Source organism: Silurus meridionalis, chromosome 1 (genome assembly GCF_014805685.1).
Source record: "Silurus meridionalis isolate SWU-2019-XX chromosome 1, ASM1480568v1, whole genome shotgun sequence".
Lineage (NCBI taxonomy): Eukaryota > Metazoa > Chordata > Actinopteri > Siluriformes > Siluridae > Silurus > Silurus meridionalis.
Window position 1 is genome coordinate 16,567,386 of NC_060884.1, and position 27,671 is coordinate 16,595,056.

The following is a 27,671-nucleotide window of genomic DNA, read 5'->3' on the forward strand; positions in this document are numbered from 1 at the left end:
ACACACACACTTTTCTCACTTTCATAATAAAGATTTTTTTTGCGTGAAGGACATTTGCCTATGCCCAGCAAGGTTTGTTCCCACCAGCATAAAACTCTCTCTCTCTCTCTCTCTCTCTCTCTCTCTCTCTCTCTCTCTCACACACACACACACAGAAAGTGGTGAGAAATTGAAGTGATATTTGAGTAAGCAACTAAAGGACTGCATGAAAAGGTCAAATAACATGTTCAACAGTTAGCTGCATCAGGTGCTTTGTTTATCTCGCTCCAAAACTTACCCACAAACACAAGAAGAGTAAAACATCCACAATTTAGTTTCTGCATTTGGATCAGCTAAAATATGACACTTATTTCTAATCATATATATGTGTGTGTGTGTGTGTGTGTGTGTGTGTGTGTGTGTGTGTGTGTGTGTATAAGTATATAAATAAAACAAGCTTGTCAGCTTAATGGCTATCTACAAATCTTTGACGTGACTTTTATTTCCTCTCAACAGAGCAAAAAAAAAGAACCTTTGCCAACATATCGGTGACTCCATTTGACTGTCTTGATTATAGAACTGTTTGAGCAGTTATACTGAACATCAAATGAACTGTAATTTCTGTGTTAATGAATAATTACTCAGAAGTTGAGGGTGATGATTTTTTAATCAATAAAGGATTGGATCAAATGTGAAGTAAATAATATACACCGACAGAACACATTATTAGGAACGCTTGACTAGCACTGTTGCTGTCAAAACAGCTTAGATTCTTTGTAGGATGAATTCCACAGGAGGTTGAAAAAGGTCATCTGACATTCTGGTCTGTATTTACATGCAGGGTCTGAGATGATGCAATTCCTGCAGATATTTCAGGTGCAAATCTTCTGTTCTACTACTTCCCAAAGGTGTTATGTTTCCAATCTGGTGACTGGAAAGGCCAGTGAAGAACATTAAACTCATTGTCATGTTCATGAAACCAATTTGAGATGGCCCTTGATTTCTGACATGGTGAATTTTCATGCTGGAAGTAAGCATTAAAGGATGGGTAAATTGTGGCCATGAAGAGATGCACATTATCAGCAGCAACAGTCAACAGTATTGGGCAGTGGTAACTCAGTAGCTAGCATGTTGGTCTTCTGATCCAAAGGTCATGGGTTCAAATCCCAGCACCACCACACTGCCACTGCTATACCCTTGAGCAAGGCCCTTAAACCTCAATTGCTCAGCTAGATAACTTATTTGGCTACTGTTTAGATACAAGCCGTTGTAGCGCGTTGTGTCTGGGTGAAGGGAGAGCTCACTAACTCCAGTTGCAACAGAAATCATATAAGCACAGACAGGTTTCCAAAACTTGTGCTTTTTTTTTTTCTTGGCAACAGCGTTATGGGTTAGTCAAAAAAACTTAGAAATGAGCATCAGAAAATAAAAAGGACATATTCCTCGGTCTTACACACACGCAGTAATACCAGTGGAATGCAGTGGCAGGCTATTCCCAAAATACCGCTATGCTCCTAATAGAAGTGCAACATATTGCATTTAGTGTCTTTCGTTAAAGCCTGTGTAAAGTTCATTAGTTTCAGTGTAGACAGGCGGCTTATAGACAGGTGTGGCTTATTTTGTCAAATTCAGTGGGTGCGGCTTATATAAGGGTGCGCTTTATAGTCTTTATAGTAGAAATTACGGTACATGGAAGTGGAATCCAACATAGTATTTTGCTGCATTAATCCACCTTAAGTTTGGAGATTCAGTCTATTCTGAGATGCTTTTCTGCTTGATATAATTGTACAAAGTGATCATCTAAGGTACTCTGGCTTTTCTTAAACCAGTCTGGCCATTCTCTATTGATCTCTTTTTTGTTTTGTTTTTTTGCCCACATAAATGCTGACAATGGATGTATGGTTTTATTTAAGATTTAAAAGATCATCAGGATACATACTTCTAATGTGAGGATTATATTTCTAATATAATCTGAGAGCAGATAACATCAGGATTGTAACTAAACAATTACTGTTCATTGCCTAGGTATGCATTTGATTAGATTGAAGATAATTTGCTCAGCTTACTCAAATGTCACCTCAAAGTTGTTTAAAACAGTTATAGCTTTTCTAAGTGTCTTTAGTGATGCGATTCACCAATTCAAATCTTAAAATATATTATATAGACAGTAATCAATTAAAAAAATGGAAAGTAAATGCACTTTTTAAGATTTGCTGAAGATGGATGTATTTTTTATGTATTATTTATTGCACAATTTGAAGTAAAATTTAGAGACTGTTGTGTCTAAAAATCCCTGAGATACTCAAACCAGCCAGTCTGGCACCAACAATCACGCCACTGAGATCACTTTTCCCCCTGATTCTGGTAGCTGGATGTGGATATTTCCTAGAAGCATATATTTCGGCATTGCACTGCTCTTACCTATATGATTGATAAGAATGCATGAATATGCAGGTGTACAGGTTTTCAATGTACAGTGAGTAAAAATCATGAGTATTTTGCCTTATCAGGAATAAATGAGATTGCAGGTGTAAATATGATACCAGTACAAGACCACCTGTTGCTTTTAATCATTGACTTGGTATTTACGATTCAGAACTAGGAAGGTTTCCACACTAACACAAACAATTAGATACTGTATTTGCAGGACACATTTGTTTGTGTGTGTGTGTGTGTGTGTGTGTGTGTGTGTGTCAAAAGAGGCAAAGCCGCACTTCTTCCTCTCGCTGCTTCCGTCATCTGTGGCGCGTCACGAGGCTGAGAGTCTGTCAGCACGAACAGCGCGAAAGTTCGCGTCGGCAGAACATCAATGCTTTTGAAAACGAGATGTTTTATATCTTTTTAATTTATTATTATTTATTTAGCTTAATGTAGGATCCGTGGTGCGTCGCTGTGATTGTGTGTAAGACATAACGCCATCCACGGCGCCGAATTGTGAATTGTGAAGATGCTGGAATTAGGACCGGTCTCGTAAAGGTAAGTCTACTTATACAGTAGCTTTGAAACAGAAAGCCTACATATATACAAAGAAATGGATGAATCTCAGAAAACACGTTCAAATATCACGATATATATATATATATATATAAAAAAAATAAAAATACAAATAAAAAACGCTGACTTGTCTATAGGGTATATTCGTGTAGATAATCGAGCTGAAGTTCAGGTTTGTTAAGCCTCTGCTGAGCCCCGTGTTTTCCAGTTGAGTTGCTGCTAAGGAGGAAGTTGACATTTTGTTGCCTGTTGCTTTGTGTCGCTTTCGGTTGTCTTGCCATGGAAGTGATGATGGTGTGTTTTTTATATCAGCATTGGTCTATTCACTTCTGACAAAAAGAAAATTCACCCAGACCAGCGAAATTTCAGTTTTTTTTAACATGTACACGTGTCTGTCAAGCTTGATATTGTGTATGTGGATAAGGCAGACGTGCAAGTGTTAAATAACAGGGAAGCTGCTCGAATATTTAGAAACAAACTTGTTTTGCAGGACGCTATGAACCTCTATTAGTCCAGAAACCACACCACACACAGTCTCTCACATGTACCTGCCAAAAAAACAAACAAAAAAAAAAAACAAAGGTTGCAAGAAGAACCAAACTAAACCACTTGGTTTAATTTCTTTTATTTGTTGAATTTCATAGGAACACATTTCCAGGATAATGATAGCTCTGTTCAAGTCTTTGTGACATGAGATACTGTATATTCCCCTGGGGACTGACTTTTCCTCTGGGTTGTCTGGTTTCTTTCACCACCTGAAACATGACTGTAGCTGGACTGGATAATCTAAATTGCCAGTGTTAGTGTACACTCCTAGAGCAAAATATTAATCTTTCATGAGTCTTAACAACAGCAACAAAAAAAAAAAAAGCAATAATTAAACTAATAGATTTAGGAACTTAGTATGAGTGTTTATTTATTTATTTATAATTTTTTTTCTTGAATCAATATCTATATTTTTTTGTTGTTAAACCATTTGAAAGTCTGTTTTGGGCTTGGCCCATTTTTGCCCAGGAGCATATGTGGATGGTGCCATGCAATTGATTGGCATCCGGTTCAGGGTGTGTCCCTGCCATTTCACATCCAGTAGCCCTGGGTAGGCTCTATATCCACCACAGCCTCCACTTCTTGAAGATTAATTTAATAAATACATGAAGAATTTAGATTTTTCTTTTCTTTGTACAGTCCTTCTCATCATAGTGTATTAGAGGAGCCTGGGTCCACATTTTTCTATTTGTGTAACTTTTACATCGTTCCTTCTAGGCTTAAAAGCAATGGACAGTTCATGTTCTGTGAACCGACGGCAGGCATGGGCGCAGAGCAGCCGTCACTGGCTTACGGTGGAAGATACAGAACTGTATGCGTCGACGTCCAGCAACACACCGACCACTGCTGCTTCACAGCTCTCGCTGCAGGACCAAATCTTTCCTGATGGTAGGTTGGAAATGTAGTACCAACTCTTATAGTATTGTTTCAGCTACTGAGAAATGATGTAAAAAATGGCACAGGTTAGAAATTTTCACAAGACATTGAATGTTTCAGGTTTGTTTATTTAACACTAATTTCTCATGACTCATCAGGATACACCCTTCTAGTGTGAGGATTATATTTCCAATGTCCTCTCAAAGCAAATAACCTCTGGATTGCTGAGAAAGCTGTAGATTTTCTAAGTGACTTTAGTGCTGCAATCCAACAGTGCAAAAGCTTAAAATATTATATATTACAAATTATATGAAGTATATAAGTAGTAAACAAAAGTTATTGGAAGTTGTGAAAAAGTGTAAATCAATATTTGGTGTGACACACACTGCCTGCAAAAGGGCACAATTTTTTCTGGGTACGTTTGCATACAGTTTTTGAAGGACTTTTGTTTTGATACAAGATTTGGAATTGGAAAATAAAATGTCTATAACAATTGAACTGTCAGATATTTTTAAAACATTGTCTTTGGCTCCCAATGAATTTAAGTAGATGCAGCTGAGAAACGTACCCTGCTATACTCTGTAGTATATATTGCATACTTTAAAACAACATACCTTTTGTTTGTTAAACAGTGGGGAAATATCTTTATTTTAAGGGTAACATAAATGTGTATGGATTTATTTATATACAGCAATTAAAGGGGGGGTGGAGGGGAATCCTCAATGTTTGGTTTTGCTTCGTGTGGATTAGTTACTATATCCATGATGTGCCATTCATAAACAACATCCTGTTTTTGTTAGGATGATCTGGCATAATGCTGGTCCTAATTTGGTATAAAGGCAAAATTCCCTGTAAGAATAATATTTGCAAACATTTGCAACTGTAGGCGTGATGTGCTGTTTTTCTTGATTTATGCAAATATGACAATCAAATGACTGCTATCAAGCGAAGCTTTCTCACAGAATTATTTACATTTCTATGATGTGTTTCTATGAAGTTACTGTGTTATTTTCTTGATCCGATTATAAACATTGTTTCCACAGGATGCTCTACAGGAAAGATTGAAACCTGGCTCAAAAGCTGTGGGTAAGTCAGTGTGTTCATGTGTACATTTGTGCATATCTGTGAATGTGTCCGAGAGTGAGAAGTCTACGTCATTGGCCATGTAGGTAGCTCTTTGTGGTTGAATATTGTGCTTCAAGGCAGTAAAAATAAAATGAATGGAAACAGAGTCTGGTTCAGAGAGAAAAACAATAGGAAAAATTTAAAGCAGGCTGATTTGAGAACCAATGAAACCAATAAGAATATAATAGCAGCTGGTTTAAATTTAGAAATGTATAATGAAACAATAGAAGTTTTATTCAGGAAATAAAAACTGTCAACATAATTGTAGTGGTACAAAGTTTTGTCTGGTTTGTTTTTTTGTAATGACTAGTCAGAACCATAGCACTTCTTAAACGTTTTGCACTGTTGTGAGCAGATGTGTTTTTAACCATTGATTAATTAGTTAAAAGGTTGTAATTGTGACACCAGTAAGTGTGAAGCACAAACTATTTTCGGCAAAGGTTACCACTTCCATGCAAGTTGTGATTCATCTGCAGTCCGGTGTGGTTATTGCGAGTGTGCGTTCTTATCATGAGAATCTTCCTGCATGCCTGCAATACACCCACGTACCGTGCTGATTCAGAAGCGATGAAAGTAGCTGTTGTCTTCACTTTTGTTCTTGCCAGCTTTCATATTTTATTTTTTTTGTACGTGTGATTCAGAAATGAAGCAAATCAAGAGATCCCAAGTCAAATTACCCTGGGTAAGTTAGGAGTAATGCACTACCGCTTTGTAGTTGCACATCGGCTCTAGCAATCAGACTGAGCTGTAATAAGATTCAAAGCCATAATGGATGAACACAGTACTATAGACTATTCTGTTTGAGGAGATTTTAAAAGCATGGTGTTTTGTGCAATTCTGGTTTCTTTTCCAGAATCTCTGCTGAAGACTGCAAATAGTTTTGAGGATGACCTGAGCCTTGGGGCTGAAGGTACAGAATGTCAACACTGTAGAAATTTATTTTATTTTATTTATTTATTTATTTATTTATTTAGTTTGCATGAGCCAGTAATATTGGGTATATTTTAGACAATGTGACACTGTGCTATTTGTCAGTCTGGGTCCTGCCCATAGCATAACACCTGCATATTTTTTTTCCCCAATAGCTGAGTCTTAACTTGTCTCAGCCAAGTGTTGTAGCTGATCAGTTCACTTAGTATTACATCATGCAGTGCATTTAAAACATCAAAATACTAAGTGTACAACTGGAGCACTACTTGCTCTGTACGTAATCTGTTTGACTTGTATCAGTGTCTCTTTCTGAAGAATTGTCTGCTGTAGTTGAACAAATAAAAAATCTTGGTATATGTTTAAAGAAGGAACATCCCTTACAAAGGATTTTTATAATCACATTCAGAGGAATGTTTGCACTTGTACAGCAATCAGTGTGTACACCAGTGGTGGGCTGTCAGGGCCAGGAAGGGCCAGGGCCTGCACTGCTTCCAGTACGTGTATGTGGAGGTTAGATTTTTTTTCGTCCAATCATATTTTAGCCTATATGTGCTGCTATGTCAATCTAATCTGCCCAGGGCCTTCACATTTAGTAGTGCTGGCTGATGTGTCTTAAACTATATTAGCAACGGGTCTGTCTTTTTAACCAATCAGATTTCAATTTCACCTCACTGGGCCAGCTAGACTTGTTTATGCCTACAATGGCTGACAGAGGAAGAGAAATTGATTTGGTTTTAGACCTTTTAAAAAAAAATCCATTTTCAAGAAAAGCTAGACATCGTGAGGAAAGGTCGGCCAACCCCGACGCTAGCTAGCTTGTCTCAGCCCGGAAAAGGTTTTGTTCACCACTTCCAGACCAGTGAATACGAGCAGTACCACTGGCTTACAGCCTCTGAGGAGCGCTGCAAATTATGACTATACATCTTTGGTGAGTAGGTTGTATTTTATTTATATATTGAATGTTTTTGTCATGTTATTAGACAAATATTGATTCTGAACTGCTCCAGATGATGTAGGTGCACAATTGCAGTTGTAGTGAAGAGGTTTAGTGAAATTTAGTAAAATGGTATTTACCCTCTATGCAAAATGCCTCTCTCTCATTGTAATGCCACGTGTTGTTATATTGCGTTTTTGTATAGTATTAATGGTTTTTATAATTGCGGCGTTATAGTGGTGGAATTAAGAGGGGATTAAGTCGGGTAAGTCCCTACTGAAGACCCAGGTACCAAATGCACGGCCTGCCACTGGTGTACACACATGATAAGCAAAAATCCACGAATAAAGTCTGAGCAGAAACGCATTACTTTGTAATACAGTTTTAAATGTCATTCTGTTACAGCTACAGGACTAGATGGTGGATTGCATGTTGAAGAGCTGGGGTAAGGAACATGTCTCCTGTTATACATTCTGTCATTCACTTTCCCTAAGGGCTAAAAATCTTCTTTAGAAAGATATTTACAACATTTTCTGAATTTCTCCGCAGATACTGTCCATTGCTCTTGCCTCCTCCTAAATCAAGGCGCAGAGATATGCGGACAAGGTATAATTTCGTTTTTTTCTTTACCAGCTGCTATATTTATGGTTTTGGCTCCTGTTATTATTTCTTACATTGTGGGCATGTTTGTCAGCAGCACTCCTCAGCAGAGGCTTAATCTGCCATTAAAAAACATGGGCCAGAGTATGACATCTAGTATCTTCTCATCCGCCACCACTAAGACTGCTTCCAGGTAAGGCATCCCAGTCTTGTGATCCTCCCTGTGGATTCTAAACTTAGTGTGTAGTTTTGCATGAATCATTTCATGCCATTTATTCAGCTTTGTTGATCTCTTACATTCTCCCTCTCATGTACATTAGTGTGTCTGAGGTCCTGCAGATGTGCGCTGAGGATGCAGAGGAAACTCTCTATCAGTTAGGATTTGGTTGTGAGGAGCCACAAGTAACAGCCCGCATCCCATCTCGCTTCTTCACCTTCCCTTCGCAGCTCAGAGGCATCAACTTTCGCTTGTTTCTTGAGTCACAGCTCAGGCGCATTCGTGAAGAGGACCCCAGCCTCTCCCTCGCTAGTGAGTAACAAGACTTCCATCAGTGGAATCGATGTTGGCGTTAAAAGAAAATTTCACATCATTTATCATTTCATGAACATATTGATCAATCACATAAAATGATTTTACAGATTTGTTTATATGGTTTTAATCTTATTTCTGTGAAGGCCACTAATTGTCCACTAAAATAGAACTGATGAAATGTGCACATTCCTTGTGGAAAAAGAATGTGGAACATGATAGTCACTTTTCAGGTTGCTAGGCAACTGATCATGAATGCAAGCTAATAACTGAGGGTAATGATTAATCTATACAGACTATGTAAAGGTAAAATGCACTGTGAATGAGACAGAACTAGTGACTCATTTTTTTTACATTTCATTTTTTAGAAAATTAATGTACGACTACAATTGAACTCCTGAAACGTTGTGTTCTTTTGTTGTGACACAAGAACTCACAGAAGTCTTAAACACAGTGAATATGACTTTATTAAGACAATAACATACTTAATCTGTTTGAAAAGGGCCCATTAATAAAATCAGACTTCAGTTTCGGTGTAGGAAGTGGCTTTCAGAGAGTAATGCTACTTGCAGCGAAAGAAATGTAAAAAAATACTTTTCCTAAAAAACATTATACAAAATCGGTGAACTGTTGTGAAATCTTAAATTGCAGCACAGGATTTTGGCAATTGGAAACTGTAGCTGCAGTGAGAGGAAAACAAATGTAAACAAAGTTAACCCAAGTAGAAAGGCGATTGTGCCACTCTTTCTGTAGATGACAAGTGGCTTTAGCTCTTGCGTGAAGTCATGTTCCCATATTTATCCATTTCCAGCTTTTGTTAAAAGGGGTTGTTCTATTTACAAACATCATTTGCACTTCAATTTTGTGAAATAAGAATATACATGCTAAACCATATAATATTTTAATAAAAATATAGACGATTACTAGTACTTAAAATGTACATGTTCAAATGAAAGATCAGTACATCTACACAAATACAATGTATTTTTTGGTTTACAATCAACCAAACATTTTTTTTGCAGGTCGTTTTCGTCAGGTGGAGGTGTTGACTGCCATGGCCAATGCTTTCTATTCACTCTACTCTCACGTATCTCGGACACCGCTTCAGAAACTGGCACCCCCAGAATTCAGCTTTTCGTCACCAACTGTGGAGCGGACTATTGGTCAGCGATTTTTTGGCAATGTCCGCACAGAGCCACGCTCTCCTGTGGAGCGTCTCAAGGACACGGTGTCCAAGATGTGCTTATACACGCGTGGATCGGACTCTACCTCACCAAACTGTTCTCCTCGCAAGAGGAACAGCCTACCAGATGTGGTTGAAATAATAGTGGGGAATGTAAGGAGTGAGGGGAGCAATGAACAGAGTAGAGGAATGTGGATAAGTGGTCAAACAAGTGACAACATAACTTATAATGTGAAAGATGAAAAGGATCTACACCATGCTGAAGCGCCAACTGTTGAAAAAACGAGTGATCACGAGAAAACTACTAGCGAACACAAGCAGAGGATCCATCGGTGGTCACAATCAGGGCAGAGAGAAGGACCTAGAGCAAAGGGTTGCCTATTTAAATCAGACCAAGCATCTCTGGAATCTCGGCACACCCAGTATTCACAAGACGCGTTCTTGGATGAAGGTTCCTCCAATTCCTTTTTGGTTTCTGACTCCTTAAAAGATCCTGCTAGTACTAAAGAACCAGCTCCCATTATTACATACGATACAATTTCGCCTCAGGTAGTGGAGCTGGTGCATAAAGCACCTTATGGGCACTCAGAAATGCATAGCGAATCAGACATTCCCTTATCCACCTCTGGTCATACGCACAGGCAAGCCTCAGAAAAACTGGAAAACAAGCAAAGCCTCATGGATACTAAATCATCTCTACCACAGAGCAATGATATGCTTTTTAGAGAAGAACCAGAGACTTCAATTATATCACAAGGTGATCCTGTGTCCCTCCAGCCAGGCATCACCCAAGGGTCACCTTGTCAGATTATGGTTACTGGATGGGAGGATGACCCCATTCTCCACAGAGACTCATCTGAAGACTATACCCATTTCATGTATCCTGGTAGCACTGCACAGACGCATCCTTCTAATTCAGACCAACAGAGATACTTGAGCCCGTCAAATACTCCGATCAACTGCCAACTCAAGCCAGCTAATTCCTTTGAGTTGGAGGAGGTATGTAGGTACCATCATTTATAGTTTATATACTGTATTATCTATATAAATTCATGAACACTATATTTATATATAGTGTATACACACATGTATGTATGTGTGTGTATGTATGTGTGTGTGTGTGTGTGTGTGTGTGTGTATATTATATAGTTTATATATATATATATATATATATATATATATATATATATATATATATATATATATATATACACAGTGAGTAAAATAAGTATTTGAACACCCTGCTATTTTGCAAGTTCTCCCACTTAGAAATCATGGAGGGGTCTGAAATTGTCATCGTAGGTGCATGTCCACTGTGAGAGACATGATCAAAAAAAATAAATCCAGAAATCACAATATATGATTTTTAAACTATTTATTTGTATGATACAGCTGCAAATAAGTATTTAAACACCTGTCTATCAGCTAGAATTCTGACCCTCAAAGACCTGTTAGTCTGCCTTTAAAATGTCCTCCTCCACTACATTTATTATCCTAAATTAGATGCACCTGTTTGAGGTCGTTAGCTGCATAAAGACACCTGTCCACCCTATACAATCAGTAAGAATCCAACTACTAACATGGCCAAGACCAAAGAGCTGCCCAAAGACACTAGAGACAAAATTGTACACCTCCACAAGGCTGGAAAGGGCTACGGGGAAACTGCCAAGCAGCTTGGTGAAAAAAAAGGTCCACTGTTGGAGCAATCATTAGAAAATGAAAGAAGCTAAACATAACTGTCAATCTCCCTCGGACTGGGGCTCCATGCAAGATCTCACCTCGTGGGGTCTCAGTGATCCTAAGGAAGGTGAGAAATCAGCCCAGAACTACACGGGAGAAGCTGGTCAATGACCTGAAAAGAGCTGGGACCACCGTTTCCAAGGTTACTGTTGGTAATACACCAAGACGTCATGGTTTGTAATCATGCATGGCACGGAAGGTTCCCCTGCTTAAACCAGCACATGTCCAGGCACGTCTTAAGTTTGCCAATGACCATTTGGATCATCCAGAGGAGTCATGGGAGAAAGTCATGTGGTCAGATGAGACCAAAATAGAACTTTTAGGTCATAATTCCACTAAACGTGTTTGGAGGAAGAAGAATGATGAGTACCATCCATGGACACCATCCCTACTGTGAAGCATGGGGGTGGTAGCATCATGCTTTGGGGGTGTTTTTCTGCACATGGGACAGGGCGACTGCACTGTTTTAAGGAGAGGATGACCGAGGCCATGTATTGCGAGATTTTGGGGAACAACCTCCTTCCCTCAGTTAGAGCATTGAAGATGGGTCGAGGCTGGGTCTTCCAACATGACAATGACCCGAAGCACACAGCCAGGATAACCAAGGAGTGGCTCTGTAAGAAGCATATCAAGGTTCTGGCGTGGCCTAGCCAGTCTCCAGACCTAAACCCAATAGAGAATCTTTGGAGGGAGCTCAAACTCTGTGTTTCTCAGCGACAGGCCAGAAACCTGACTGATCCAGAGAAGATCTGTTTGGAGCACTGGCCCAAAATCCCTCCTGCAGTGTGTGCAAACCTGGTGAAAAACTACAGGAAACGTTTGACCTCTGTAATTGCAAACAAAGGCTACTGTACCAAATATTAACATTGACTTTCTCGGGTGTTCAAATACTTATTTGCAGCTGTATCATACAAATAAATAGTTAAACAATCATATATTGTAATTTCTGGATTTTTTTTTTAGATTATGTCTCTCACAGTGGACATGCACCTACGATGACAATTTCAGACCCCTCCATGATTTCTAAGTGGGAGAACTTGCAAAATAGCAGGGTGTTCAAATACTTATTTTCCTCACTGTATATATATATATATATATATATATATATATATATATATATATATATATATATATACACACACACTGTATATTGATTGTGTGTACACTTGCACACAGTTTTCTAAAGAGTAACTCAGCAGAACTAATCAGATCTTCTGTGGATGTAGGCTGCCTCAGATCCTTGTGTCTCTTCATGTAATACAAGACCGAGTCGATGGTGTTGAGATCAGCTCTCTGTGGGGGGCCAAGAATAAAACTTCCAGGACTAAAGATAATTCTCAATGGCAATGCCTGTATGTTTGGGGTCGTTGCTCTACTGCAGAATAAATTTGCAGCCAATCCAACGCCTCCCTGATGGTACTGCATGATGGATAAAGTATCTTGTTGTATTTCTAAGCGTTCAGGACACCATTAATCCTGACCAAAGTTTCAACTCCAAACAAATTGCCTTCTGCTACAGCCATATATTTCAGATGCTGCTGCCACTGTTCTGCACCCCAGTTCCTATGTTTTCATCCATAGTTGAGCTTAGGCATGTTTCCACATTGGAGGTATGGCTTTTTGGCCACAATACTTCCATGAAGGCCAGACTTCTCTGGACAGTAAATGGGTGAATCTAGGTCTCACTGGTTTCTAACAGTTTCTTTCCTGATGGCACTGTCGCCTCAGTCAGTGTTGCTGATTCGTCTCGATACACACACAAACAAAGGTTTGAATGTGCGCGCGCACTAACACGTGACTGTGACGAATCTCAAAATGATTCAGCAACACTGGCCTCAGTCAGTGTGCTTGTTTGCCTCGCTGTCGAAGCATCTTTGATAAGTTGTGCTCGCGTTTTGTGCTTTTTGTAGATTTACAGTACTTTATCACATTTCTTTTTATAACCATGGGTCCAAAGAAAGTGAGTGGAAAGGTCAGTGCTCAGAAGAAGAGGATGTCTATTGAATTAAAGCGTGAAATCATAGGAAAACATGAGCAAGAATGACTAGTTATTGACTTGGCGAGGCAGTACGGCCGTAGTACTTCAATGATATGTACTATGCTTAACCAGTTTATTTCTTTACATTCTCTTTTATTATGTTTTTATACAATATTTGTCATTTATAAATACATTTTTCTCATTCAAAAACACGTAACAAAAACAACTGGGGTGGCATTTTGGGGGCTGGAACGGATTAATGGCATTTCAATTCATTTCAATGGGGAAATTTGCTTTGAAATACGAGCAAATTGACATACGAGCAAGGTTACAGAACGAATTAAACTCGTATGTCGAGGTACCACTGTAGCTTAAACAGCATCTCTTCAAATCCCAGTCTGCTTTAAAATCTTTGCCTGAGAGGGACATTTAGTTGTTGGTGTTGTAAGCACCTGTGACATGGATCTGTCTTCCACAACCTCACCTTAGTAGCGGAGTTTGTCTGTTGTTCAGCCAGTTTTAAGCCTTCTGTTTCAGTTAAGGACCGTGTTTGAACATGCATATAAAATTAGCACCTGCTTGGTGTAACTAGTTAACCACACACCTGACTTTGAGTAAGTGAACAAAGTGTTTAGACTTTGTGTAAGTGAACAAAGTGTTAAAATAACTGTGTGTGTATGTATATGTGTAAAATATATATATATATATATATATATATATATATATATATATATATATATATATATATACACACACACACACACACACACACACACACACACACACACACACACACACACAGTAATCCCCCGTTTATTGCGATGTTTACGTTCCAAAACCGCCTGCAATAAACGAAAAACCGAGATAAACAGACGCCACCCCAAAAATGCCATTTTATGTATTAAGTAAAATGTTTTATAATTAATAATCATATTTTTATTAATACATTTTATTATTTAAACAAAAAAAAAATATAATAACTGAAAGTTTTTTGGGCTACCGTGCTATCTGCAAGAGACTGGGAAAATTGGCTAAACAAATTAGTTATATATAATATATTAGGGTTGTCAAAAATAACGCAAATCTATTTTAACGCCACAAATTGTTATCAGTGATTTAAGCATTAGCATTTCTGTTTTTATTAAAAATATAATTAAATATAAAAGAGGCGAAATTAAAACCGTCAATGCAACAAATTTATTCATGAAGTCCACCAAAAAAAATGTTTTTAATCAATAAACTTTTGTTTTACTGATGCGCCAAGTCGCAAATGAAGCACCAAAATCCGCCATGATGCAAAACCATCTCTCTGGAAAGATTGCAAAAGTTCCGTTTTGTGTCCTGATGATTGCGTAATTTAAAACCCCATAATTACGTTTACAATAATATTTTCTCTTAATGCTCTAAGTCGAGTAGGGTTTTGCTAATAATATACATAAAGAATCTATATTTGTCCATGTTGATTAGAGTATTAAGACCTGAAAATTAATAATTTAAGGTACATTTAAGAACAGCTAAAAATCTGCGATTAATCACAAGTTAATTCATGACAGCCCTGATGTATCTCACAAAAGTGAGTACACCCTTCACATTTCAGCAACTATTTTAGTATATCTTCTTAAGGGACAATACTAAAGAAATGAAACTTGGATATATTTTAGAGTAATCAATGTGCAGTTTGTATAGCAGTACAGATTTACTGTCCTCTGAAAAATAACATACAGCAACTATTGTCTAAAAAAAAAAACTGGCCACGAAAGACTGTACACCCTAATTGAAGATGTCTAAACTTTGTTTAAATGTCAATATTTTGTGTGAGCACCATTGTTATCTAGCACTGCCCCAATCCTCCTGGGCATGGAATTATGTGGGATCATCTTCCATGTTTCCATAATGACCTCATGGAGCTGATGGATGTTAGACCACCTTCCGCTTGAGGATGACCAACAGGTGCTCAAAAGGGTTTAAGACTGGAGACATAGGAGCCAGTTTTGTTAGAGGCTTCCTTTTGGGACAACAGCCATGCAAAAACGACTTGTTGCAGTGTGTGGCATGTGGTCTAAGCACTTCCAATTGGGCCTTCCACTTCTGAAACCTCTAAAACAATGCTGGCAGAACTGATGCATGTTTTTCGAATCTAGCTTCTGCACCTGACACACAACACGTATAGTCAACTTCTTTGATCAACCCCTGCGAGACCTGTTCTGAGTGGAACCCGTCTTGGAAAACAAACCTGGCCACTGTACTGGAACTCTGGAGTTTTAGGGTGTTACCGATCTTCTTAAAGCCCCGGCCATCTTTGTGGAGAGCAACAATTCTAATTCTCAAATCCTCAAAGTCTTTGCCATGAGGTGCCATGTTGAACATCCAGTGGACAGGATGAGAGAATTGTACTCAAAGCACCAAATTTAACTGATTGATACAATATACATAAATTTGTATGGTCCTGTGGAACAGATAAAAACATTATGAATAGAACATGTGGCTTTCCATGGTTACACGTTGTACGGCTGTTATTATTTAGGGTGTACTCACATTTGTTGGCAGTTATTTAGACAATAATGGCTGTATGTTGAGTTATTTTCAGAGGACAGTAAATCTGTACTGCTATACAAACTGCACACTGACTACTCTAAAATATACCAAGTTTCATTTATATAGTATTGTCCCTCAAAAAGATATACTAAAATGGTTGAAATGTGAGAGGTGTACTCACTTTTGAGTGTGCATTTATATATATATATATATATATATATATATATATATATATATATATATATATATATAGCTTAATGTCTATCTACAAATCTTTGACGTGGCTTCATTTCCTCTCAAGAGAGCAAAAAAAAAAAAGAACTTGGCCATTGTGTCAACATACCAGTGACTCCATGACTGTCTTGTTTAAAGAACTGTTTGTGCCATTATATTAAACATCAAATTAACTGTAATTTCTTTTTAAATGAATAATTAGTCAGAAATTGACAGAATTCAGTTTTTGTATTTTATTCTTTAATAATACACCATTTTCCTCTGCTCAATGTAATGCACACATTACATACATGAACGCTGAAGGCGATATTAATGTGGCCATAGCAATCATTTGGTTTCTCACATGCTACAGCCCAATTTACTGGCATAATATATTCATATTTGTTGTTTCTGCATAGGTGCAGAGCGTGGGAGAGGAGGAGAACTCATCAGTTGAGCAATGTAGTGCATACACACGGTCAGTTACAGCATCTACGCATCAGAAACGTAAGTCTTTTTTTTTTGCACTGTTTATATCGTTGACCTGCAAAGGGACTTTTTTCCCCCCAAGTAAAATTTCTTTTGCATTTCTGAGTACTAAATTTCTTCTTTAGAAAAAGTCATTCTCTCACCAGAAGACAAACTGCTAATGTGTGAACTGTTTGTGGGGGTGTGTTTGTTAAAAGTGTTGGGCAAAAATTAACCACACTTATTACTGGCGCACACACAGCAACACACAGTTGCTGTTAACACTGACACGCACTAACAAAAAGAGGCATCTTACAGGAAATCATGAAGAAATTAATAGGCCACATTCTCAGAAAATTGCATACCAGAGAGCAAAAACGATAGCGCTTGTTGCAGAAGAAGAATAAGCAAATGTTCATGTATTTGTTAACTGTTTTCTCAGTTTCTCCCTTGAGAGGAGACAGTTTCCAGTCCGACAGCAGCGGCTATGTTGAAGAGGACCTGCAGAACTTGCACAGCTCCACTACCAGAGATTAGCTGAAGACCAAACCCTGTACTTCATGCATCCTTCATTCACTGTTTTAAGGTTTAAGACTTTCTTAAGCTCATGAAATATAATGCTTTTGAGAAGTTCACATCTGTTATTAAATCACTTAGCTGTGTGATAAACATTGCTGAAGATTTGGCCATTTGATTGTATTGCAATTAAGCAGTACAGGTGTTACATTAACTATTTGTTAGCGTTTTTATTCTGTAGGTTTGTGCAACTGCAGCTATTTTAAATATTTATTTTATGATAAAGTATTTATTTGCACATCTGTGCTAATGAAATAGCAAATACCATGTTCTATTTTTTGTCTGGTCTGTGTTACTACAAGCAGAAGCATGAAATATGAATCCACACTGAATTAAAACATTTCTATTATAAGTTTAATGATGCACGTCTCATAATATGATTAATTTTCAGTATGTTCATGCTCAGAATTGCATAACTGCATCTCGTTCAACACGGACTAAAAACTTAAGCTCACAATGAACTTAATTGATTAAAAAAAAGCACAATATTTTAATAACCTTGCACATCACAAACATATGCATTACCAAAATGTGGACCCAATAACCACAACTATGGAGGTAGAGCCAGAATGTACTTCGAATCTGGAAATTAGCAGAAGTGAGAAGAAATTTACACATTACTTTTGGTTTCAAAATTCTGACACTCTGTCTAAAAAGTTGATTTAAAAACATTTGTATTTTTGAAATAATTTAGGGATGTGTTTGTTTAAAATGTCAGTTAAAGGGAAGATATCAATATAACTTAAAAACAATTTCATCACATGGAGGTAGTAGAAAAACAAGACCTTTAGTTAAAACCAGTCCTTAACCATTTTTGCATACAAAAGACTTCATCAGTTCATCTTTCATAAGAGCTCATGGGGAATAATTTGGGTGTCTGTGGGCGTTAGGAATGGCCAACATGAAGCTGTTGAACATCCAATGAGCCCGCAGTTTACAGTACTGTGGGCTATAATTTTGTAGACTCGCAATCCGTTTTTTTGGTGACGCTCGCAGACTCACTTTCCACCGGCCATAATCTTGAGGTACTGGAGGGCATTGTGTGCTGCATTGGCTCGTGCTGCATCCTGACTGGGAGCAAAGCCATGACACACAGTGATAGGCTGAGTGGACAGTTCCACAAGACACTGGTACACGCCACTGAGACTGCGTTCCTCTGGACAAAATGCACACATGCTAGGATTTAGTTCAACAGATTAATACCATCAGATGTCTCAAAACTCAAATGCCTTCTCGTCAATAGCATTACATTAGATTATATATTATACATTTAGTATAAATATTATACATTTGTAATAATCTGAAATCAGAACTATTGAGGTTTCTATTTACGATCTTTCCATTATTGCAAGATCAGTTGTTTTTGTTTTAGTGGGATTTTGGTTCATCTCTGCCAAACAGCCAGATAACAACCATAAGATCTTTTCCAGAATTCTATGTTTCCAGACTCCAAAACTATTGGCCTAGGAATCTGCTTTTTTAAATTTATTTAACAAAGGATCAACTGCTGAATTAAAAAATGTTCTAAAAACAAGCATTTCTTAAAAAGCCTAATGGATGGATGTACTGTGTCATGTATCCCATTGAAGTCTTAATCTGAAAGACTAAGTAAAAAGTCTTCCATCTAAACAAGTTTTCAGAGAAACAGTCATTAGACTCCTGAGATTCTACACTCTACTGCTTCATGCATCTAAAATTCCTTCAGAAAGAGCACGGTTTAACTATTAAAATGGTCACACTGATAACGGGTACAAATTTCAGGGCTTGAAATAAAGTTAGCCACGTACCTATGTCTAAATAGCTGACGTCGAAGCGCTGCTCTTCAGAGAGGTCTTGGAGCAGAGAGCAGAAGTTTGTGTTGGGCAGGCCCAGAGGGTGACTACGCAGCTGCAGGATCTTCTCTCCTGCAGAGTTGCGTAAAGAATCCCATGTACATCCGAACCCCTTACTCTTCCCTCCCTCCAGCCTGCCACTTATGTGCTAAAAAAGAAAAAGGCAACACAGAAGAAAAATAAAAAAGTATGCTGAATGATTGAGGCATGTTACAGGCTTGTGCATGCCATTTTAAAGTAGAAACAGCCCTCACCATGTTAAAAGTGTCCTCCTCTGCCTCAGCTTCATGACTGCTGCGCAGGTCTACAGGAACATCGTGGATCCGGGAGAGCATCTTTGCTGCTGCGTTCCTCTTGGCAAGCTTCTTCGATGTACCGCTACCTGCAACATGTACATATGAAGGTGTTGGAGAATAAATGTATTCACACAACTATATCAACACTTTTTACTGGCGTATTAAAAGGGAATCATTTAGGAATGTATTTTTAAAATGAACTTATAAATATACGTACCAATCTCGACAAATTTCTCTACTTTGCATGTCATGGTGAACTCTTTGCGATGTGCAGGCCCAGACTCTTGCGTGACTGTGTACTCTGGTAAACGCCAACCTTTCTGCACCACCAGTTCCTACAAAAGGAGGGACATTTTTATATATCGTCAACCTTCAAAGGAGATATCGTTTAGCTTCATGCACAAACTCTGACAAAAATCTGTGTCTCACCTGTAGAGCTCCAACTGGATTACATTCAGCTTGCTGGCTGGAACTGGATAACTTTATCTCTGCCTGGGGGCTGTAGAAAACACTCATTATAGTCAGCACTGAGCATGCACTCAAACCCTGTGATCTTTCTGACTGGACTTTATCAAGCTTCAGTATTTTTGCCAGAGCAATGTGTTTGTTGCCTGGAAACCTAATTAAATAGGCTAAAAACAAAAATGTATCTGCAAGTAAGGTAAATGGTTTAGTGCATTAATGTAGACTAAACAGACAACAAACAAAGCAAGCACATAAAATCGACTAGGAAAGATACCTCGTTGCTGGCAAAGTTTTCTGCTAAAAATACCCCAGAGGTGATCCCAGAGGTGCATCGTACCAGCAGCAGGAAGATTACATAATGGCTTTTGCGGTGCACATTATTTCTATTTGTGTTTTGTTCATTTGCCTAGTAAAAACAAATAATAACCATTCAACCAGTGTGCAAATTGTCCTTGTTGTGTAGTTCAGCAGATGGAGGGATTCTTGACAAGTAGTGCATGCTACTTCCTTTGCAACCAAACACAGTAGGTCCTGCGATTTCTTTTCTTTCGCCGCACCCGCTTAGCCCTCCAGACAGTATGGAAGGTTTGGACAGTATGGGAGGAATGTTTGGATGTATTTATTTTTTACCCATTTGTTGATGTTCTTTCTCAAAGCAGATTACAATTGAGGCAGAATTTAAGAAGTTCAAAACTGTTAAGAAAAAAAGAAAAGAAAAAAAGAATGAAAGAGAATAAAAAAACAAAATTATGTGGCTCACTCAAGGGGTTGCAACCTTTATGCTCTGTGTGTGGAGTCTGATTGTTCCCCCTGAGCATCGAGTTTTCTCTCTGTGTTTTCCAGTTTCCTCCCCAAGTACACAGGCATTACTTCTTAATTATCCGTAGTGTGTGAATTGTTTGTGTGTGTGTGTAGATGATTGTCCCTCACATCCAGGATGTCCTCTGTCTTTTTCCCTGTGACCTGTGTGAGAATAGAAGTACAGCAGAGTAAATGGAAAAACATATTTAGAGCTTACCAGTCTCCCTCCAAAGGGATGTCTAGGTCATCTATGTATTCTCCCTCCATCGCGCTGCCCTTTAACGCTTCCAGCATTCCTCCTTTCAGCATCTTGAGAGCAGCTTCAGCGGCCTTGTGCTTGGCAGCCTTCTTGCTCGGGCCCTGGCCTGTGCAGCTGATCTCTCCCACAGACACGCGGAAGGTGAAGTTGGGCTGGTGGGCCTGACCTTCGGCCTTCAGCAGGTCATACACCGGTGTCTTGCCTATCCGCGTTCCATACTCCTGCAGCAGACTGATGGGCGTCTTCCCAGGATTCACAGCCAGCATTTGCTCTATACTGAGAACACTGACACACAGACAGAGAGCAGCTCAATATACAGCACCCAGATACTGCCTTCAACCTGTAAATACCGTTATTCTATACAAAAATCAAAAGACACAGTTGTTAAATAGTCAAATATGAATATAAAATCACAATATTAACAGAGTGGGATTTGTGCCATCTTAGACAACGAGACATAATTAATAACTGTAATAATTGTCGCTGATTATGTAGATACCCTGATTACACATAGAGCTAGCAAAATGTTTATTTTTGTTTTGAACGATTTATGTGTTTATTTGATTTTTACAAACAACGACTTCTCCAATTTTATGTCCGGGTTTCCCCCCACTACAGCAATTCAAAAAATATGAACGGAAAGTTGCTAGCTAGCTTAGCAAGTTTAGCAAACCCACGAGTGCTAGCAGGCTAGCTGTCTGAGGAGAAGCTCACCTGGTGCACCCAGAGTTTCTCCTGCAGCTCTCCGGGCTTTTCTCCTCACTCATTCCCTAATACCAGCCAGCAAGCCCACCGGTTAAATATCGCAGAATCCCCCCAATAAAATGGAGGCCCGCTCCTGAGCATGAGCTTACAGCGGTGGCTGCCGGTGAACCGGGGCTGCGACAGCGACAGTCTCACTCACATCATCCCGCAACATGCAGTGTGAAGCGAGCGGCGATGAACCGCCGGAAGAGGAGTACAAACCGATTTTGAATTGGCTGTGTAGTGCACTTGTAAGGGCTAAAAGCCATTACCGCATGCCCTACGTAGTGCTCACATGTAGGGAGTAGGACGCAATTTGGAATTCCAGCTTCATTTGGGTTATCTGAATGCACAGGATATCTCTGCTTTAACGCTTTGTCCATATTCATCACACCGCTCCATCATGTCGGGCATATAGATCAAACAATTGTGATATTTTTTGTAAAAAAACAAAAAGTAGTTACAGCAAAAAGATTAGTAGAATTCGGGTTTATTATAGTCTTAAACACGGAGAATGGCTCCATAAAACACACACACACACATATATATATATGTATATAAATAAAAAAATCAATATAGCTATAGATTATTACTTACTCGGATTAAAACTCAAGCGTTTTCTGCTACTCCTATAAAATGTAAATTATTTTGTTGTGACAATTGCAATGGGAAATTTTACATTTATAACTATCTTATTTTTAAATGTGGAGTCTTGCTTTTGTAGAACCTTGTGTACATCAGTACTGCTTGTCCCACATGCATTGATCAGTCATTAACCAGCTTTAATCACTGACACTGGGATAGGAATATATGCCATTGATAGCACTCCAGGCAATTGCAGGAAATCTCGATTACATACATTTATTCATTCACACATTAGGGATCTTTTCCATATTGGAGGAAACCCGGAGTAAATCGTTGTCAACACAAAATGTCTATTTCACACAGGACCCAAGTAAAGATCAAACTCAGGAGCCTCAAGTCACCACTCAAGTCCTTCAAGCAGTCGTTTCATTCTTTAACACTACCAGCAACTGGTTTTCTGAAAAACCTACAGCACCCTCTAGAGGCATGATAAAGGAAAAGCACACATTTGCTAAATTGCTTCCCTATTTGTCCCTGAATATTGGTATTGCATGCTAATGGAATTTAGCTTCGGACTTTCAACACAAATTTGGGATCAGTTGGTAAAACTACTGTACATATACCCACTACTCTAACAGACACTTTCCAACAAGATACAAATGCACATGGGCAAACCCTGGCTGACCCCATGACCTTACTGCTGTAAATACATAAGCGGTGTCTCATTTCAAGTAACAACTGCACCCAAGACAGAAGGGTAGCAACAGGAGTATAACATTTAAAATCTAGTTTATTTAAAAGACCAATATAATATCTGTCGGGAGAACTTTCTTGTTTGGAAATCTGCAGTCACACATTTCAGAGACAGAACAACAAAAATAAATAGGAAGTAAACACTAAAGAACTGCACAAGGACTCTCAAGCAATCTTTTTTTAATCAAAATATCAATGCAAATGACACCCTTAGAAAAAGTAATTCAATTAAAGGTTACACAATTTACTGTTATACAGTATAAAACCTTTGTGTTCTTGCAGACGCCGAATCAAAAGACTTTCTAGGGTATGAACATTTCTCAGAGTATAAGATCACACTCATACAAGAGTCCTTAAAAGTTAATATGAGTAGCAGACATGAGAAATTGTTAATGTGCTCTTCATTCTCCTTCAGCCATTATGCTTCTTTTATTGATTTCTCAGAGGCAACTGATTCCTCAGCAGGGACTGATGTCATCTAGTCTACTGCTTCCTGCTCAGTCTCAGCTGGAATATCGTTTCCCAGTTGATTGTCTAGATTCTCATCAGTGGCAATATCTGTCTCATCTGCAAGAATCTGAATCTCCTCCACAGCAGATTCTTGCTCTGCACCATTTACCTGGATCTTAATTTCTGCAGTTGATATCTCATCTGAAACACTGTGGATTTCTTCTGCAGCATGCTCAGCATTTTCCTCACTAAAAACCTCATTTATATTTGAAACCATGTCCATTTCCTCTGAATCTGTCTGCATTTCCTGTGCCGGAGCTGCATCTACTTGCTTCTCCACAGCAGAACTTTCAGTATCGGTAGTGCCTGAATCCTCTAAAGGAGTTTGCTTCTCTGTTTCACTTGGGGCTGTGTTCATCATCTCCGAATAAATTTCAATCTCTTCATCAACAGGGGCCTCTACCTTCTCATCCACAATCTCCCCTGGTTCAACAATCACGCTTTCTGAATCCTCCAAAGCTGTCTGGATCTCATCTACAACTGTCTCCTCTCTTTCATTCATTACCATATGTGTATTTCGTAACATCTCCATCTCTTCAGTAATATCCACCTCTTTCTGTTCCTCAGCAACATCCTCTTCAATTTTAATGTCCAGTTTCTCTGAAGAAGTTTTAATCTCTGCTAGAGGTTCCTCTACACTTGTCTCAACTTCAACAGCTGCTTGCTCCCTATTAAATTCATCCTCTTCTGTTGCTTTGTCTTCCTCTGTAAACTCTTGTTCTTCCATTGTAATCTCTTGTTCCTCCTCTTTAATCTCTTGCTCCTCTGCAAATTCTTCTTGTTCTGTATTTTCCAACTCTGTTTTCGCTGCTTCTTTCTCTTTTTTGTCAGATGTGGTTAACTGCTCCTCAACCGGAAGCTCCCCTTCAGGTCTGCTGGGTTTCAAAAACTGAAATATTTCACAATAAAGAGCTTAGTGTTAGACAATAAATTTGTCTCGAAAGCTGATAAAATTTGATTTATTTTATTTATTAAAGGTTCCTGAATTTAGGCATTATTTAAGCTATTTTATTTTAACCCTTCGTTCAATTAAAAAACAAATTTATTTTGGTCAGGGTTGGGGAATATACCTTCTGCCTATCAAATGAACAATGGGTGAGGTAGGAACACACCCTAGATACTGCACAGCATCTGCCTGCATACAGTATTTATTCACAACTAGGGGCTGTTTAGAGTCACCTACAGTACCATGTCACCTACTATGCTACTTGACAAATAGGAAGAATCCAGAAGAAATTCACATGGATAAAGAGACAACATACATTTTTGTTATGTTTTTTTTTTTTTTTATATATAGTAGCCAGCTCTGTACCTGGATCTGTAAGGCCTCCACCTGGGCTGCGAGATGGAAATGAAGAGACTCTGTATTCATCTGATGATCTTTCAGACGCTTATACAAAGACCGCAGCCGGTTCTCAAGATTTTGTGTCCGCTTAATTTGCTCCGATTCTAGCAGTTCTCTGTGAGAGAATACAATTCAGTTAAAAGGCAACATGCACTTTTCCATTTTGCTTAAAATCTACTTTGAAATATAAAGTTTTTTTTTTCATTTTTTTTATTAAAGAAAATAAGCCATGTATATTTTAAATGTTTTAGTTTTTACCAATGCTTCTGATAACATAAAGGGGTTTGCCTACTCACTTGATATCCATCAACTGCTGTGCATTTGTAGAAAGTGATTCCTTGTTGCTGGCAAATAACTCCTTTATTTCATTGATTTCCTCCTTTTGACCCTCCAATCTAGACGTGAGACCATCCACGATGGAGATCTGCTCATCCAAACGTACCTTGGTGACTGAAAGCATGCTAGAAAACCCAGAGATATGCATGGCTAGTTCAGTATTAGCATTTAACATGGTGTTAACGCTCTGCTTCACAACTTCAAACTCAGTGCTCTTGTTCTTAATGATGGCATTCATTGCAGCAATGGAAATAGTGTTCTGCTGGAGCTCTGCGAGTTTGTTGTTCATCTCAGCTTGAAGGGACCACACTTTGCTTTGAAGGTCTATGGACTTGATTTGCTCGGATGTGGCAAGGGCGAGTTCAACCTGTCTCTGTGCTTTAGCATAGGCATCCTCCAGAGCCACCAGGCGCTCTTCAAATTCACCAACATTAGCAAGCTAAAGAAAGATGCAAAGTCAAGAACATAGCGTACTGCAATTCAAATGGAAATATGGTTACATGATGAATGATTCACTCATTAAATCTATATTAATTTACTTCTTGCTAGCCTGAGTGCCATTTCAATTGTAGAAAGGCTTTAGAGAGACTAGGGGAAAATAATTAGATTTCCAGGGGAGCTCATTATACTTTCTTTTTATATAAAATGAACTTCACCTATCTTTGCTTTGGCATTTTGCTAAATATTCGGCCAAGAGCAATACATATAGGACCACTGTTGGGCAGTAACTAATACTGTAACGCGTTACTTTTAAAAATAAAGTTACCGTATGGTGCGTTACCCGTTACTTTTTTAAATGAATGAATTTGGGCTGAAGTGTAGCCTACAGTCTAACCTGTTTACAGCAGAGATGCATTGTAGGATTGGTGGATGAACCACTGTAAACATGAAGAAGACGCACTGTGGGCGTGTCTTCGTTAATTCAGGTCTGTGCGGCAGTAATGGTGAGTCGAGGCGAGAGCAAGACGAGTTTCTCAAAGTGGAAATATGCTCATTATTTCACTTAAGTTGAGCATAAAGACAAAAACTTTTTAGTCAAATGTAAGCTGTGTATTTCTGGTTCGAAGGTCATATCTACTGCGATAGCAGGACCTCCAGAAACTCCACGCCTCGATGAAGCTAGGAGCTAGAAGCTAACCCGGTGTTCTGTTGTACATTGCTGATAGTTTTTATACTTAAGCTGTGAAAGGAACATTTTTAAGAGCTCAACACAACAGATTTTATGATGCAGAAGCCACTTTAGTTTTTGATAGTGAATATATATTATTCAGCTTGTTTTGTTATTCCGAAATCCTTGTGATTTATTCAGTTTGTGCTGGTCTGACTTAAATAAAATAATGTTTAAAAATGACTTTGTGTTCAAGTCAGTTTTGTGTTTGTATAGACCATAACGCATAAACGGGCATTAATGGGAACATTACAGAACGTTCTTTTAAAAAGTAACTAAAAAGTTACTTTTAACAGTAACGCAATACTTTTTGGTGTAAATAATCAACAAAGTAACTGAGTTACTTTTTGAATGAAGTAACGAGTAACTGTAACTGGCTATTTTTTAGTAACAAGCACAACACTGTATAGGACCGTCTGCTCTCTAAAGCAGTGTTGAGCAAAGAAATATGATACTATTCTGTACTGGCCTAGTGAAGCTATTAATGGCATAAGGTGCTGGAAACATTGCAAAGTTTAGCACATGTGCAATATGTGGTCTAACTTTTGACGTTGAAAGAAACATTCAAGAAAGTGTTTTTCTTTTTTTTTAATTGTAATCAATCCATCCATGGCAAATAATCAGATATGAAAACTATTTTAAGCATGGTGAAAGCCGTGCATTTTTTTTTTAAGGTTAAAAATAAACTTTCCAATGACATGCCAACCAACCTGTGCGTTATCAGGCCCTAACTGCTGCTGCAGCCTGGTTATTCTGGCCTGCGTGGACGCCAGCGTTTCTGACAGTGTGTCAATAGTTTGCTGGTGATCGCTACAGACCCAGAAGAATCCTGACCCACCGACAGCGATGATAAGCAACAAAACACCCGGGATGACATACTCATTGAACCCCCGAGATGTCTGTATGGCAGATGGCTCTACAGGTAACCAGCTATCGTCTTGCTTACTGCTGCTCTTTCCTCTGCGCCTCGCCATGAGCTCCTCCGCAGAGCTGCAGGTTCTCACCCTTTGGCCTCGAATGAAGCGCCTTGGTTTGTGCTTTGCGCCGTGTTCTGTTATGGAGGGTCCTAACAGAGCCTCTGCGCGCCCACTACAGCCTGGCTACAAGGTCAGGCGCGCGCGCGCACGCGTGTGTGTGTGAGTGACACTGACATTCAAACGTCGTCAGTACACGTACTTCTAATTATTTAGGAAAATATAGTGTTCATAACCAATTATTGCACTTCATAAATAATTCACCATATATGCACTGCGCTCCTGGGGGGAAAAGGCAAAGCTTTAAAATAAGAAAATATGAAACTTTTAATGGCCTCAAATTATTTGTCAGGAAAGGAGCAAATAAATCAAGAAGTAACTAAGTATGGGATATGCT

At 38.6% G+C, this 27,671-nt stretch overlaps 3 protein-coding genes across 7 annotated transcripts; 1 reads left to right on the forward strand and 2 right to left on the reverse strand.

Moving 5' to 3' along the window:
• The first annotated feature begins 2,705 nt into the window (after positions 1–2,705).
• On the forward strand, positions 2,706–17,567 carry tespa1 (thymocyte expressed, positive selection associated 1). Of its 5 annotated transcripts, XM_046849133.1 has the most exons (12): positions 2,707–2,955; positions 4,237–4,407; positions 5,439–5,481; positions 6,162–6,202; positions 6,374–6,430; positions 7,790–7,829; positions 7,934–7,990; positions 8,079–8,177; positions 8,305–8,513; positions 9,536–10,695; positions 16,582–16,669; positions 17,073–17,567. In XM_046849133.1, exons 2-12 carry the CDS (start codon positions 4,248–4,250, stop codon positions 17,165–17,167), a joined length of 2,049 nt encoding a protein of 682 aa, XP_046705089.1. In that variant the 5' UTR covers positions 2,707–2,955; positions 4,237–4,247; the 3' UTR covers positions 17,168–17,567. The 5 variants fall into 5 exon arrangements, with proteins under 5 accessions (XP_046705071.1, XP_046705089.1, XP_046705079.1 ...); XM_046849115.1 differs by having other exon boundaries at positions 2,706–2,955; positions 16,582–17,567; XM_046849123.1 differs by having other exon boundaries at positions 8,082–8,177; positions 16,582–17,567.
• On the reverse strand, positions 17,539–21,834 carry tarbp2 (TAR (HIV) RNA binding protein 2). Its single transcript, XM_046849167.1, has 7 exons — positions 21,574–21,834; positions 20,818–21,144; positions 19,764–19,833; positions 19,552–19,669; positions 19,293–19,420; positions 18,994–19,186; positions 17,539–18,362 (listed from the first exon to the last, which is right to left on the reverse strand). Exons 1-7 carry the CDS (start codon positions 21,624–21,626, stop codon positions 18,205–18,207), a joined length of 1,047 nt encoding a protein of 348 aa, XP_046705123.1. The 5' UTR covers positions 21,627–21,834; the 3' UTR covers positions 17,539–18,204.
• Positions 21,835–23,104: 1,270 nt separating this feature from the next.
• Positions 23,105–27,466, reverse strand: zgc:66479 (uncharacterized protein LOC327541 homolog). Its single transcript, XM_046853803.1, has 4 exons — positions 27,011–27,466; positions 25,093–25,571; positions 24,764–24,911; positions 23,105–24,340 (listed from the first exon to the last, which is right to left on the reverse strand). Exons 1-4 carry the CDS (start codon positions 27,272–27,274, stop codon positions 23,420–23,422), a joined length of 1,812 nt encoding a protein of 603 aa, XP_046709759.1. The 5' UTR covers positions 27,275–27,466; the 3' UTR covers positions 23,105–23,419.
• Between the last annotated feature and the right edge of the window lie 205 nt (positions 27,467–27,671).

Coding starts and splice junctions, on each gene's coding strand:
- tespa1 (XM_046849115.1), top strand. CDS start 4,248: ATGGACAGTTCATGTTCTGTGAACCGACGGCAGGCATGGGCGCAGAGC. Junction 5,482..6,161: donor ACCTGGCTCAAAAGCTGTGG/GTAAGTCAGTGT, acceptor CGTGTGATTCAG/AAATGAAGCAAATCAAGAGA. Junction 6,431..7,789: donor CCTGAGCCTTGGGGCTGAAG/GTACAGAATGTC, acceptor ATTCTGTTACAG/CTACAGGACTAGATGGTGGA.
- zgc:66479 (XM_046853803.1), bottom strand. CDS start 27,274: ATGGCGAGGCGCAGAGGAAAGAGCAGCAGTAAGCAAGACGATAGCTGG. Junction 25,572..27,010: donor TAGGGCCTGATAACGCACAG/GTTGGTTGGCAT, acceptor ATCTTTCTTTAG/CTTGCTAATGTTGGTGAATT. Junction 24,912..25,092: donor CAGCAGTTGATGGATATCAA/GTGAGTAGGCAA, acceptor ATTCTCTCACAG/AGAACTGCTAGAATCGGAGC.
- tarbp2 (XM_046849167.1), bottom strand. CDS start 21,626: ATGAGTGAGGAGAAAAGCCCGGAGAGCTGCAGGAGAAACTCTGGGTGC. Junction 21,145..21,573: donor AGAAACTCTGGGTGCACCAG/GTGAGCTTCTCC, acceptor TCTGTGTGTCAG/TGTTCTCAGTATAGAGCAAA. Junction 18,363..18,993: donor CGTCAGCTATTTAGACATAG/GTACGTGGCTAA, acceptor CATTTTGTCCAG/AGGAACGCAGTCTCAGTGGC.